Source organism: Carcharodon carcharias, chromosome 16 (assembly GCF_017639515.1).
Source record: "Carcharodon carcharias isolate sCarCar2 chromosome 16, sCarCar2.pri, whole genome shotgun sequence".
Classification (NCBI taxonomy): Eukaryota; Metazoa; Chordata; class Chondrichthyes; order Lamniformes; family Lamnidae; genus Carcharodon; species Carcharodon carcharias.
Window position 1 is genome coordinate 49,945,331 of NC_054482.1, and position 14,483 is coordinate 49,959,813.

Consider the following 14,483-nt stretch of genomic DNA (forward strand, 5'->3'; position numbering starts at 1 on the left):
CAGAAGCTTCAGTCCGGTAATGAGTATCCTAGTTGCAGATTTGTTCAATTGTGAAATTCGAGCTGGTGGGTGTACATCCATGGCATGTGGGGTGAACTGGCTAAAATGTTACATGGATTCGTTAAGTAAGGCAGACTTAAGTAAGGTCAAAGAATGTGACAGTTCTACTTGTTTCAGGTTTGGTGATGGCAACGCATTGAAATCACTAAAGAGAATAGTAATTCTGTGTAAAATAGCAGGGGTGAATCACTATCTGCACTGATGTGGTATCAAGTGAAATACCTTTACCGTTTAGTAAGCCTTCAATGAAAAGGCCCAAAAGAAGTTGGACATGGAGCATGATAAAGCAACTGATTTTGCTAGATCTGTAGATTTGCAATTTACACAGTCAGGACATTATTGTATTTCTTTAAGGCCTATCATCTCTAGACCGAATGTTGAAGAGGTATCAATGACAGCTGGGGATAGGAATTTAAAGGAAAAGAAACAAATTATTACCAAACTACATCGACAATATGCACATTCTTCTGGCCATAGGTTGAAGATTCTGCTAAAAGATGTAGATATACTGGACGGAGAATACACCAGACTTGTCAAAGGCATTAGTGAAAAATGCGATATTTGAATAAAATACAGGACAGCGCCATCATGACCAGCAGTTAAGTCTTCCATTGGTGAGAGACTTTAATGAAACTGTAGTGATGGCCCTCAAAGTATGGGATAACAAATATTTTTTTCTACAATTTGAATACATAACGGCTACATTTAATCTGTCAAAGGTCATTTTTAGTAAAAACAAAAATGTAATTATCGATAAAATAATGAATAGGAAAGGGGCTGGGAGCACCAGCTAAATTCTTAACAGAACGGAGGAGAATTTACCAATGATGAAATCAGGAGTTTGTATGAAAATTTGAACATTGTAGCCATGCATACAGCAGCAGAAAGCCATTTCAGCAATTGGATGTGTGAGAAAAATCATGCAGTGATTGAAATACTCTGAAAAATTTTAGCTGACCAAATGAATTGTAAATTGACAACTGCTCTACTGTAGGCAGTACATGGGGGAAAAAACATGCTCCAGCTATTTGGGGACTACAGCCCCTATCAATTTGTTTATGGCTAGAATCCAAAGATAGCTTCAATAATGTGGGGCCATACCCCAGCTTTGGAGGGGACTATCATTAGTTCCATTTTTGCAGAACATATGGATGCAGGGAGGACAGCGTTTATTAAGGCAGAGGTTTCAGAAAAATATCAGGACGGCTTGGAGATTATCTGATCAGGCCGTCGGAAATGAATTTTAAGCCTGGGAACATGACATATAATAAGTGGAGGCAGAAAGAATGGAGAGGCCCAGGAAAAGTTAAAGGCACTGATGGAAAACAATAATCTTGCAACATGGTGTAACCAAACTATTAAAGTACATTCCCCACAGCTTACTGGCACTGATTACACATTGACGGAACCAGAACAGAGGACGGAAACTGAAGATGTACCGTGCACTTCATACACAAATATGCCAGATTTGTGGCAGATAACAGGCTAACCGAGAGTAGGCCAAGTGATAATGAAGATCAGGATAGAGCCATCACAAAGATTAACTACCGAAAGTTGATACTAGGGTGGTATATATACCAGAAGGGGCCAGTGAGTGGAAGGAAGCCACCATAATTGGAAGGGCAGGGAAGGCCACAGGGAAATATAAAAACTGGCTGAATGTACAAACAAGAAGCAGAATATCAGATCTGTGGACTGGCAGGAAGTAAAAATGTGGAAAGCCAGGAAACTTAGTGTAAGTTCAAGCAGTGGATTTACTAGTGATCACAGCCCAATGAAAGGATCACGAACTTGTGAAAATCTGGTCACAGCAGGGACAGGTCAAGTAGAAGTAGTTCAAATAGGGACAGGAGATCTAGTAGAGGATATAGTTTAACATGAACAAGGCCAAAGAACAGGCGAGGGGCAACACAAGTAGTAGGAGCCCCTACAATAGAGAAACTCTAGTGGCTACTAACAAACTAGATGGTAAATTGGTAAAGGAGGCAAAACAAAAAGAACTTGACAGTTGGAGAGAGTTTGGCATTTACATGGAAGTGCCAGACAAATGACAGCCTGTGTTGTCCCATAGATGGATATGTACAAAGAATGGTACATTCAAAGCTAAGGCCAGGCTTGCAGTTTGGGGAGTTGAGGAACAACTGGGCAACCAGAAAGTTAGAGTAGACTCCCCAACAGCAGGAAAAGTAAGTTTGAGAATTTTCCTAGCACTTTTAGTGATATACTCATGGGAGCGTTTTTGCAAGGGGAACAATTTCTAATAGAAGTATTCTTAAAACCTCCAAAAGAAATTGGAGATAGAGGGGAAATTATGGAGACTAAATAAGTGTGTTTACGAGCTAAATAATGCATCGAGGGTGTGGTATTTTTCAGTTAGGTCTATCCTACTAAAAGTTGTTTGTCTTCAACTAAAGCAGATTCAGCAATGCTTTGTTGGTACGATGAAGGAAAACTTTATTGTACTTTTCTTAATGCACATAGATGATTTCCTAAGGTGGGGGTAGGGGGCGGCGGAAGGATATGCGACATTTAAAAAATCTGTGACAGATAAAATTATAAAGGAATTCAAAATTGGAAGTCAGGCTTCTGGAGCTTTTAAGGGTAGAGAGTTGGACATAAAACAGATTAAGTTGGGAATAACCCTAACTCAGCAGTCTTACCTGAAGAATGTTAACAGGATCCCAATAAATTGGGCCAAATCCTCACAAAAGGAAGACGACAACCAAGGGAGAAGCAGATGAATTAAGAAGCTTAATTGGGCAACTAGACTAGTTATGCAAAAAAATAGACTGGACGACAGTCATGATGTGTTAGAATTTAGCACCATGCTGAAATATGCTACTGCTGGGGAAGTGCTAAAAGCAAGAAAGATATTGAAGAAATTAAGTTTAGAAGAATGTATACTCAGATTGCCAAGCCTGGGTGACCCAGAAGGAATGAAGTTAGTCATTTTTAGTGAACCTCACACACTAACCTTCCTGATGGTTATTTGAGTACAGTAGGATTCAATGAAAAAACGATAAATGTTGTCCATTAACATGGGAATCAAGAGTAGTTAAAAGCACCTTAGCTGTGGAGACCTTGCACTAGTAGTAGCAACAGATATGGCTGTGAATTTATCAAGTACTTTAAAGGAACTCCTATATAAGGGGCAATTGGGGTAAAAATGTGCCTATACAATGCTATATAGATAACCGTTGCTCTGGGTCTATATCCATTCGACAGTGTGCTACAGAAAGGGGGTTGAGGATTGGTCTTGCAAGTATAAAAGATGTTTGAAAGGAATGAGATTTCAAAAATAAAATGAATCGACACAAGTAACCAGTTGTCAGATTGTTTCACAAAAAGAATTGCTTATCCAAATAAATTGTTGGATATCCTTGAGGGACACCTCGTGTTAAAATGGATTGAGAGAACACGAGCATTTTCATGTTGTAACATTATTAAATATTTTTTGTTTTCAATTCCAGAAATATGGAGTATGTTAAAGATTGATTTTTTAAGATAACATTATGATTTAGTAACTTTTGTTCTGAATATTTGTTTGCATATCAATTTAATTTCAAGAGGTACATCTGTTAGTATCTAATAGGTTCTGTTGATGGGTGTTAAATACCTAATAGTTTAAGGTAATAAGGTGAACAGGTGCTGGGTATTGATTAATTATACTCAAATGTGTATCTAAAGAAGAGTCAGCCAGCACTGGGTGAGATTTTACAGTGGAAAAGTAAGCTCTGTGGCAAACAATAAACAGTGTCCACCAACGCGTCCTAGTCAGTGTCTTCTTCACAACCAGGCTTGGGAATTCCAAAGACAAATAGGCCTAAATTCTCTGCAATTTAGAAGAACGAGGCGCTATTGCTTTGAAACAAAATTCTTAGAGGGCTTGAGAGGCTAGGTGGGAAGTCTCGAACTAGGAGGTTGTAGTCTCATACTAAGAGTTCAGTCATTTAGGACTGAGATAAGGACAAATTGTTATGCTCAAAAGTTTGTGAACTTTTGGACCTCTCTACCCCAGAGGACTGGGGATGCTCAGTCATTGAGATCAATACATTTTGGAATCAAGAAATATGGGGATAAGGTGGGAAAGTTGGGTTGAAGTAGATGATCGGTTCTGTACATATGACTAGCAAAACAGGTTCGAAAGGCCAGATAGCCCATACCTGCTCCCATTTGTTTGTTCTAAGGAATGTGTTAAAGGAAGAGAGGTGATGGTGTGACAGAAGAGTTTAGGGAGACAATTCCAGTAAATGGGACCAAGCAGCTAAACCTAACTCCATATTCCTGCCTTTTCCTTTTAAAACCTTTGGTCACCAAAAATCTCTCTCAGATTTAAAATTAACAATTGACCTAGCATCAACTGTCATTTATGGAAGAGTAATCCAAACTTCTACCGACTTTTCTGTGTAAAAGTATTTCCTAACTACAGCCCTGAAAGGTTGGACTCTAATTTTTAACTATTCTCCCTAGTCCTAGACTTATCAATGAGTATAAATAGTTCCACTCTATCTATTCCCCTTAATATCTTAAACTTCAGTCAAATCAACTTTCTAAATTCCAGAGAATGCAACCCTGTAATCTGGCTCATAATTTAACCCTTGAAGTCCAGGTATCATTCTGGTAAATCTGTGTTGGACTCCCTCAAAGGCCAACATATCCTTTCTAGGTGTGATGCCCAGCTATACTCAGAATACTTCAGGTGTGGTCTAATTGAAGGTTTGTAAAATTGTGGTATAACTTATACCATTGTGTTTTAGCTCTCTTGGTATAAATACCAGCTTTCTATTTAATTATTTTCTGTAGCTGTTCATGGAATTTTAGTGATCTATGTACCAGGACGCCTCAGATAAACAGATTATCTTGTTATTATCACATTACTGCTTGTGGGAGCTGCTGAGCGCAAATTGGCTGCTGCCTTTCCAACACTACTATAGCGGCTTCACTTCAAAACTGCAACATTTGCAGCAATGTGCTTTGGGACTTCATATAGTAATGAAAGGTCTTATATGAATGCAAGTTTTTCTTATTTTCAAGTCTCTTTGGTCCTGCACTGCTTCTATCTCATTCAGTTCTATCCTTTTAGGCCCTAAGTGAATGACCTCAAACTTGCCTGCAATAAAATCCATTTGTCACAGTTTCTCTTGCTGTTTGGCAGACTCTCATTATTTTTGTTTCCCCTTTCTTTAAGAAAGATAAATTGGATGTTTCCCTTCATGTCTATATGACTTTGGTATGATCTGGTTAAGGATACTATACAAATAGTTGCCAGTGAAAATGTGGTGCTGGTTTTAGCAAATACACATATCTGTTCATAAAGGGTCCCATTACCTGATCTCATTCCTGGTTACTTTCCTTTCCAGTCATACTGGAAACACTGCCATACTTAAGGCATCAAGGAAGGCTCAAACTACTTCAATTTTTGTTTTGCATTGGTGCAAGAAAGAAATGTCTTGAAGAATGGGCCAAAGCTCATGTTTTGTTTATCATCTAATGCTGCACAGCTGTCAGCTCCACTATTGTTCATCTCCTTACAAAGGTACTGCTGGTTCCCTGGTAGATAAAATGTCTTTTGCCCTGATTTTGATTTCCATTTGGCATCTTAGATCATGAAAGTTAAGTTACTTCAAATGACCACCACCATCAATCACATCCCCTTGGATAACATCCTTGTTGAATATTTAGGATATCAGAAAGATTTAATACATCACTGAAATGTCTTAATGCAAGGGAGAAACTGGACACAGAGTTGCTAAAGATCAACCTTGCCCAATAACGACTGAGCGTCCAGATTTTTGAAAGCTCTATCATCATAGAGACTAAGAAATCTGGATCTTGCTGAAAACCTCCATGATATTGAATAAACCAGTCTTTATGCATGCACTGATCACTGTTTGCACCTTTCCAAAGAACTATCAGCTCCCTAAAGACACTCAACATTTTCAACAGACACTTCAATTTTAACTTTTCATTGAACTAGTATGATATCTCTATATTCCCTTTCTAGCTTTCTCAGTCTCACTATCTATTTTGGAGGTTCTTGCTATTTTGAAAAAAATGGCTCAAAGTTTCCAAAAACAAGAACTTAGGATACTTTTAGCCAAGTAATCAATTAGTTTACAGTTTGATATTATTTCGTCAAATGTAACCATATGAATTTCTGATGTGATTATTTCATCAGCCATCAGGCAATGGAACTGGTGCAATAAGCATTATATAGCACTTTCCAAATATCTGCAAAATTTTATTGTAAGTATATGGATAGTTACTTCTAAGGAGGCAAGAACAAGAACTGACATAGTTATAGTGAGACACAAACTAACATTATGGCACATTATTAAAATGCATTGCAAATCTATTACATTACAGTAACTACAAAACTATTCTTTTTGAAAAACCTGTCACAGGTAGATTCCAAGGACAAGCAGCCTTGGAACTTGTACAACTGGTTTGTAAAGCAACACTTTATACACAATCTTAACAGGCAGGCTTATTTTAAAAGAGCCCCTTTAACAAATTCTAAAATATTTGTTTTCCCAAAAAGTATACAAACTAAAAAAGGATTCAGAATTATCAAAATCAGATTTACCATTGTGTTCAAAATTAATTCAGGTATATGACACGCACTGTTAAAAATAAAAATGCCATTTGCCACCGGTCACCAAGGTCCCCTACCTTAGGTTTGAACAATGAAGGTCTTCCTAAGAAATTAGACGGTGGGATAAGACAGTGATCTCTTTGTCAGGCCATATCCACTTAATCAGCACTAATAAAGAAATGACTGTACGCTCTACTTGTTGGCCTAGGGACTTATTCTCTATTACAACGTTAATGGAACTAGCCACTTCCTTCAATGTTTGATAAGTAGAAACAGTGAACAAAAACCGATGTCAACAGCGACCAATGCCAGCATAAAGAAATTAGGCAAGATATCTGGAACATTGTCTTTCAAGACCAAAAATAAATATTTATAAATAAATTTTTGGCATCTGAGAGTTCAGCATTTTTACTGATCATGTATTTTTTGCTAAAAAGGCCATGAGAAACAAACAACATCTTTGTAAAACGAGAACAGATGAATGTACCCAATGGTACAGTTAAAAAATAACAATTGCAGACAACAGAGAACCTCCATAGTAAACTTAAAGCCTCCTAGAGGTCATAGACATTTTGCAGTGTGCAATTATACAACATCGGGAGAGTTCCCATTTTCCAGGAGAAAACTATCCTTTAGTGTCCTTCCTGTTGAATAGTTTTTCTTATTGAACTTCTGTTCTGTTGCATGTTTGATATTTTGCACACCTATCCATTCCTTCATTAAGGACATTATGTGAATGCAAGCTATTGTAACTGTTTTAAAATGTACTCTTATGAGTCATACATTATAGTACATGGATAATATTCTTTCATTTAATCATTTAAAAATGACATTCTGACAAATAAAGGATCTTGTCGGCTATTACTTACATTTTCTGACACTCCTTTCGTTCTCCCAGCATGGCATCACCCATCTCACCCAAAATTGTAGCTTCCACTTCATAGTGAACAACCAAAGCCTTCTCCGTTGGGTGGACATCTATGTTACCCGCTTTCACTTTTCTAAAGAGAAATAAATAGTTATTCACAGCTACAAAAATCATACAGATTCAAAACGGAATGAAAAAATGAGCAGCTGTACAAAACCTCAAATACGTCAATGTAGTGATCCATAGCCATAATTTTAAAACCAGATGTTTCAGACAACATTCATAACTGAATCCCATGGTCACAGGGAAATATTCATACTAACTACATATCAATAAAATTAATACATAGTACAAAACCCCTAACTTCCAGGGTTGTTACTGGCTCTCAGTATCTCAGAATCAATGGATTTATTTTTATTCATTCACGGGACGTGGGCTTTGCTGGGCCAGCAGGATGATTGTCTACTCCATTGCAATGGCGTGCAAGTTAAAGATGTCAACGTCTCAATGTCTGTTTTGCTAAATGAAACACAATTTATTTCTTGTGCTTTCTCTACTTGCAAAGGTAGTGCACATCATACTCAACACTGTGAATAAGGTATATCGCTACAATTAGAGACCACATCTCATATGTAGCTGATTTTATCTTGGTTTCCCACATTCTAGAAATTAATTATAAAATAGCATCAAGTGTTATGACACAGATGGTAAATGCTGAGCTGGTCAAATCCCAGAAGGAAACTTGAAACAACTGTCACAACTAATTTTCAATTCGTATAAATTTCAAGATGCGTGTCTTGAATTCAGTACTAATAAGACCACCAAGTCTTATAGGTTTTTACAAAATTGGATTAAACATTTATTAATAAGAGAAATGATTTTAAATACATACATAGATCTACAAACTACTTCGATGATAACTTCTAAATCCCCTAATCAATCTATCTGCCAGTTACACTTTCATTAAAGCAACATTAAGACACAGATTTTAAAAGACTCAGGCAAAAAAATGATACCCTGAACAAGTCGAATTCAAAGTGAGTTTTCTTAACTTCAGTCCTTTGAAGATATTTGCTTGAGGCATAGATGCTGAAGGCTTTTTCACAGTTGTAAGATTTTAAAATGCCTTCCCTTGCAAACAGTCTTCTCTCCATTATGCATATTTCCCTCTTTGAATGCAAATATCCATTGTTTCACTATGTCTCTGGACCCTTCAGTCTGTCCACAAGCATGACCCAGACCTTCCTCTTGCTTTGTCATTTCAACACACCATCCTGTTCTCATGCCGACATGTCATCCATGGCCTGCTGCAATATTCCAGTGAAGCCCAACACTAACTGGAGGAACAGCACCTCATCTTCTGATTAGGCACTTTACAGCCTTCCGGACTTAACATTGAGTTCAGCAACTTCAGACCATGAACTCTCTCCTCTACCTACACACCTTTTTTTATCCCTTCTCTCAATATTCATTTTTATTTTTAATCCGCTTATTTTTATTCATTTTTATTTTCATTCATTGTTTTTATCCTCCTTTTTTATCCCATTTTCGATCCCTTTTCTCCCCATCCTACCCCCACAAGGGCCATCTATTACTTGTTCATTTTGTTCTTTTGAGTGCTTACCCTTGTTCTGCCATTATCACATTCTGCTTTCTTACCTTAATGCCACTATCAGCACCTTTTTTTTTAAACTCTTACCACTACCATTATCACTCCCATTGTTTTTTTGTTCATGACACCTTTGTCAATCTCTCCTTTGCAACCACCTATTGCTGGCCTGCTATCCAGCTTCACCTGCTCCACCCCCTTAAACAGTACAAATTTCATCACATTTCTACTTCTCTGTAGCTCTGAAGAAGAGTGATATGGATGCGAAGTGTCAACTCTGTTGCTCTCTCCACATTTGCTGTCAGACCTACTGAGTTTTTCCAGCATTTCCTGTTTAAATCCAGTTCCTGGTGCGTATAGGCCTGCTGCCTCTAATTAGACAGGGAATGTCAAATGATCATACAAACGAGCTTAAGGATGGGTGGTGAGAAATGAGGACCAATTGAGGGGGTGCTCATCTGAGTTTGGGACTGAGGTACATTGTTAAGGCAAAGAACTGGGAAGTGGACTCTGTTGGCTGCGCCATCCCTGGTAGTGCTGAAAGTGGATGCTGCAAATGGAAAGCATTCTATTTCCCCAGCATTAACATTCTTCACCACTTGAAAAGCACTGAGGGGAAAAAAACATTTCCCTTTGGGCATCAAAAATTAAAACCCATCACTTTCGGCAGCTGTTAGCACCTCCAAAAAAAAAAAATTGCTATATTGGCAGAAGCCTCCATTCAAATATGCAGCCCTTCCTCTTCGTAAGGTGCAAAGCCTGAAGATAATATCAAATAACCATACTCCCAAAAAGACGATATAGAAAAAGTAAAACTTTTCTTAACTCTTAGAATCGATTCTTTAAATACATTGAAGATATGATTTTGATATATATCAAATTGTATATTTTTGGACACGTAAAACACAAAATTACTTTTCCTGAGGCTTAAGATTACATTATAACAGATTGTGCGTTGCAGACAGCTAGTTAGAAGTTCTTGTATGCCCACCAAAATGGTGGAGAGCGTGGAAAGATATCTTACAATTAACACTGTAACCCACCAGCCTCATTGTGAAACGTGTTCTGCTTTCAGAGTTATTTAGGACACATCCTTTAATCCAACTGCGATACTCAATCATTTTTACTTTGTGGACTAAACTGCACATATAAAATTTCTTACTGTGTATCAAAGGAACATAGGACTTAGGAGGAGTAGACCATTCAGCCCTTCGAGCCTGCCCAGCCATTCAATAAGATCATGGCTGATCTGGTTATGGTCTCAAATCCACTTTCCTGTCTGCCCCCCCTCCCCCCCGCCACTCCCTTGTCTATCAAAAACCTGTCCAACTCTGCCTTGAATAAATTCAATGAGCCAGCCTCTACTGTGTCCCGGAGGACAGAATTCCACAATCTAATGACCCTCAGAAAATATTTCTCATCTCCGTCTTAAAGGGGAGACCTCTTATTCTTAAATTGTGTCCCCTAGTTTTGATCTCTCCCACAAGTGGAAACATTCTGGTATCTACCCGATCATGTCCCCTCAGAATCCTGTATGTTTCAATACGATCATCCTTGTTCTTCTAAAATCCAATGAGCATATGCCCAACCTGTTCAACCTTCCTTCACAAAACAAGCCCTTCATCCCAGGAATGAGTCAAGTGAACCTTCTCTGAACTGCTTCTAACATAATTATATAACTTTTCAAATAAGGAGGCCAAAACTGAACACAGTATTCCAGATGTGTTATCAAGGCCCTCACAGCTGCAATAAAACTTCAACTACTTTTATATTCTATTCCCTTTGCAATAAACACCAGCATACCATGTGCCTTTCTAATCACTTGCTATACCTGCATTCTAATTTTTTGTGATTCATGTACCAGGACATCTAGGTCTCTCTGTACCACCAAGCTTTGCAATATCTCTCCATTTAAATAGTATTCTGATTTTCTATTCTTCCTGCCAAACTCATGGATTGGAAGGCTTTCAGTAGCTAAAACTGATTTAAAAAACATGCAAGAACAATATGCATCAGCTTCTTCATGTTACCTTGAAAGTTTGTATTTGTTTAGCACCTTGATGCATATTTCAACATCTCAACTTCTGACAATTATTTTAAATATTATCTAGGGAAATGTAGCAGCAATTTCACAACTAGCAAGATCTCTCAGATGATAATGACCAGTTAATTGATGGTTGAAGAGGAAATCTGGCTAGTCTACTGAGAGAACACCCTGATTCAAAGCTAAAAGGCAAAATTAGCAGTGCTTTGTTGTAAAGAGTTTCAAGAATATTTAGTATTATTGCAAATATACTATAGGGGTGATTCCATGAATTCATGTTTCAAGTGGGAGCACAGACTGACAAGGAATGTCGGTCAGGTTATTGGGTCTGCAAAATTGTATCCCTGAATTTCCTATCAATGTTTATAGATGCACTACTGGAAACATGCAGCACAGAATCACCTCTAATTTGATAGTCAAAGCTATATAGTGAAAAACTATATCACTTATGTGATTGCCATTATGTAATGAGCCTACACTCACTTGCTCACTGTAATTTAATAATGCTATCAAATTAATTATTTGCATCGTGTTCAGCAAAATTAGTTAAACAAGCCAGTTTCTCTTGACTTATAAATTAAATTACATTATAGGACAAATCTTAGTTTCAAGTTCATCAAAGTCATGGGAATATTACAACATCCTTGAAATAGTTCCTCAAGCCTGGTCATTTTAGTTTGTGAAGCAGAGGCGCAATGGTACCTTTAATTGAAATCAAAATTTATATGTCGAATTTATCAATTTCTGCAATCGAGAGCTTCATTTAAATATTAATTTCATAGAACTTAATCAGTCAGATTTAAGATAATAGATTTTTGATGCAGCATTCTGAGAAGAGTAGATGCTATATTCAAAGAGTAGGGACATTCTCCTGGTGTCCTGGACAACATTTGTCCCTCAAATATGTTAATTTATTTCGTTGCTGTTTGTGGGACCTCACTGATCACAAACTGGCTGTTGTGTTTCCTATATTAGAACACTGACCACATTCTAAAAAGTATTTAATTGTAAAGTACTCGGGACATCCAGGGCTCATTAGAAGTGCTATGTGAATGCAAGTTTGCTCCTTACTACTTTCTTTCCAAAAATAGGTTAAGAATTTTACTGAAAACTGAATTTTGTTGCCAAGATTTTCATAAAATAAATACCTTGGGTGAAATACTATTAAAATAATATATTTTTACAATTCAGCAAGGATCCTTGAAAAAAGCTTGGATGTCTGTAATTATTTCTTAAGGTTTTTCTTCCCAGTATCCATTTTAGCTTTACTACGTTAATCATTTCTCTAATATTTCAACTTCTAAAACAAGCATAGATAGGAAACATTTTTATTTAAGAAAACAGTAAAGCTCTACAGCTGCAATATGAAGAGCAGTTTTGGGAAATATCTCCAAAAAATCCTACAGTGGTAGCATATCTGTCAGCTACAATATGGCAGAAGTAATTATTTTGTTGATTACATAGAACGTGCAGCACAGAAACAAGCCACTCAGTCCAATAGTTCTATGCAGAGCTTATGCGCTGTATTATAGCATTAATAATGCAGAACAAATTAATCTACTATATTAAACTAGTTCAAGTATCTTTTGCATTTGCCCAATTATCAAAATTTCACATAGGAACTTCTATAGAATCAGAAGACTGTAGACTATTTGAACAGTCCCAAAAATGTATAGCTCCTGATTACCCATTTATAATAATACAGCACAGAAGGAGGCCATGCAGCCCATCAAGACCAGCACTCCCTCAAATATTTATCCAGTTTTTTGCTTTAAACTTGAGTGCTTCAGTCCTAAAACCACTGTAGGAAAACAGATAAATAAATCAATGGTTTAGCACTACGATGAAATTCATTTTTTGCTATATTTTAATGTGCTTTCGCAACAAAAGAAAAAAATGAGAGTATGGTTTTGAATGTAATCCCCAACACTGTTTTAGTCATATCTAATTTTAAAAAGCAATAAAATAGAATAAACAAGAAATAATGTGAACACTCAAGTATGTAGAAAGCGTTCATAGTAACTGGTAATAGCTAGTAATTTCAGCTGAAAGTAATTTTTTGTTGTAATCTGTACAATAAATAGTTAGCTCCAACCATAAAGGCTTGAGAACAAGAGTCTATAACAAATACAGTGCTTATTTGTTTATGATGAAACACATTTGAAATAAACCATCCCATTTCTTAGCCTACTCCTTTACAAAAGTTTGACAAATATGCAACCTTGCCACCCTGCCTGGTACCCACAGTGTTTGAATAAGCAAACCTCATCCTTCGCTCCATTGCATATGACCATGACTATATACTTAGCACACAAACAACATCCTGTCCTGAGCAAGCTCTGGGCTGAATGCCCAGTCATCACTACAGCATCATTTCTGTTGCAGATTTCTTATTCCATTAGAATTTGTTAACATGCTGTATTCTGTAGTCTTTTGAATTGATCTATGAAAGATCTTAAAGTGCAACAATGCCTCCAACTAAAATGTTATCAAAAGAAAACACCTGCACCAATAAACGTTGGACGCTTAGGAAACCATAATGGGATCAGGCAGAGTCAACATGGTTTGGTGAAAGGGAAATTGTGTTTAGCTATTTTTTTTTTTTAAAAGTTGTCTGAGAAAGTAACAAGCAAGGTTGATGAAGGAGAACCTGTAGATGTTATGTACTTTGATTTCCAAAATGCATTTGATAAGATGCTACATCAAAGGTTACTACACAAGATAAGAGCACATGGTTTCGGGGGTACCATATTATCACTGATAAAGGATTGGTTAGCTAAAAGGAAACAGAAGGTAGGGTCTTTTTCAGGTTGGCAGACTGTAACTAATGGAGTGCCACAGGGACAGTGCTGAGGCCTCAACTATTTACAATCTATATCAATGACTTGGATGAAGGGACCAAATGTATGGTAGCTAAATTTGCCTATGACACCAAAATAGGTAGGAAAGTAAGTTGTCAAAAGGAGGTAAAGCGTCTACCCAGGGAGAGATAGGTTAAGTGAGTGAGCAAAAATTGTCAGATGGAATATAATGTGGGAAAATGTGAAATTGTCTACTTAGGCAGCAAGTTTAGAAAGCAGTGTACTACTTAAATTGAGAGAGACTGCAAAGCTTGGTCATAGAGAGAGATCTGGGTGTCTTGATACATGAATCACAAAAAGTTAGTATGCAGGCACAGCAAGTGATTAGGAGGGAAATGGAATGTTGGTGTTTATTGCAAGGGGAGTAGAAAATAAAACTAGGGAAGCTTTACTGCAGCTGTAAAGGGCCTTGGTGAGATCATATCTGGAGTACTGCGTATTGTTTG

General features: G+C 37.2%; 1 protein-coding gene across 3 annotated transcripts in view; it reads right to left on the reverse strand.

Annotated features, from left to right (window-relative positions):
- The window catches only part of kifap3a (kinesin-associated protein 3a), a 230,844-nt gene that overhangs the window by 195,620 nt on the left and 20,741 nt on the right, over window positions 1-14,483 (reverse strand). For all 3 annotated transcript variants that reach the window (XM_041208146.1, XM_041208144.1, XM_041208145.1), the window contains one exon: window positions 7,525-7,656. In XM_041208146.1, the coding sequence (XP_041064080.1) occupies window positions 7,525-7,656 (132 nt within the window). The remainder of the gene's footprint in view (window positions 1-7,524; window positions 7,657-14,483) is intronic.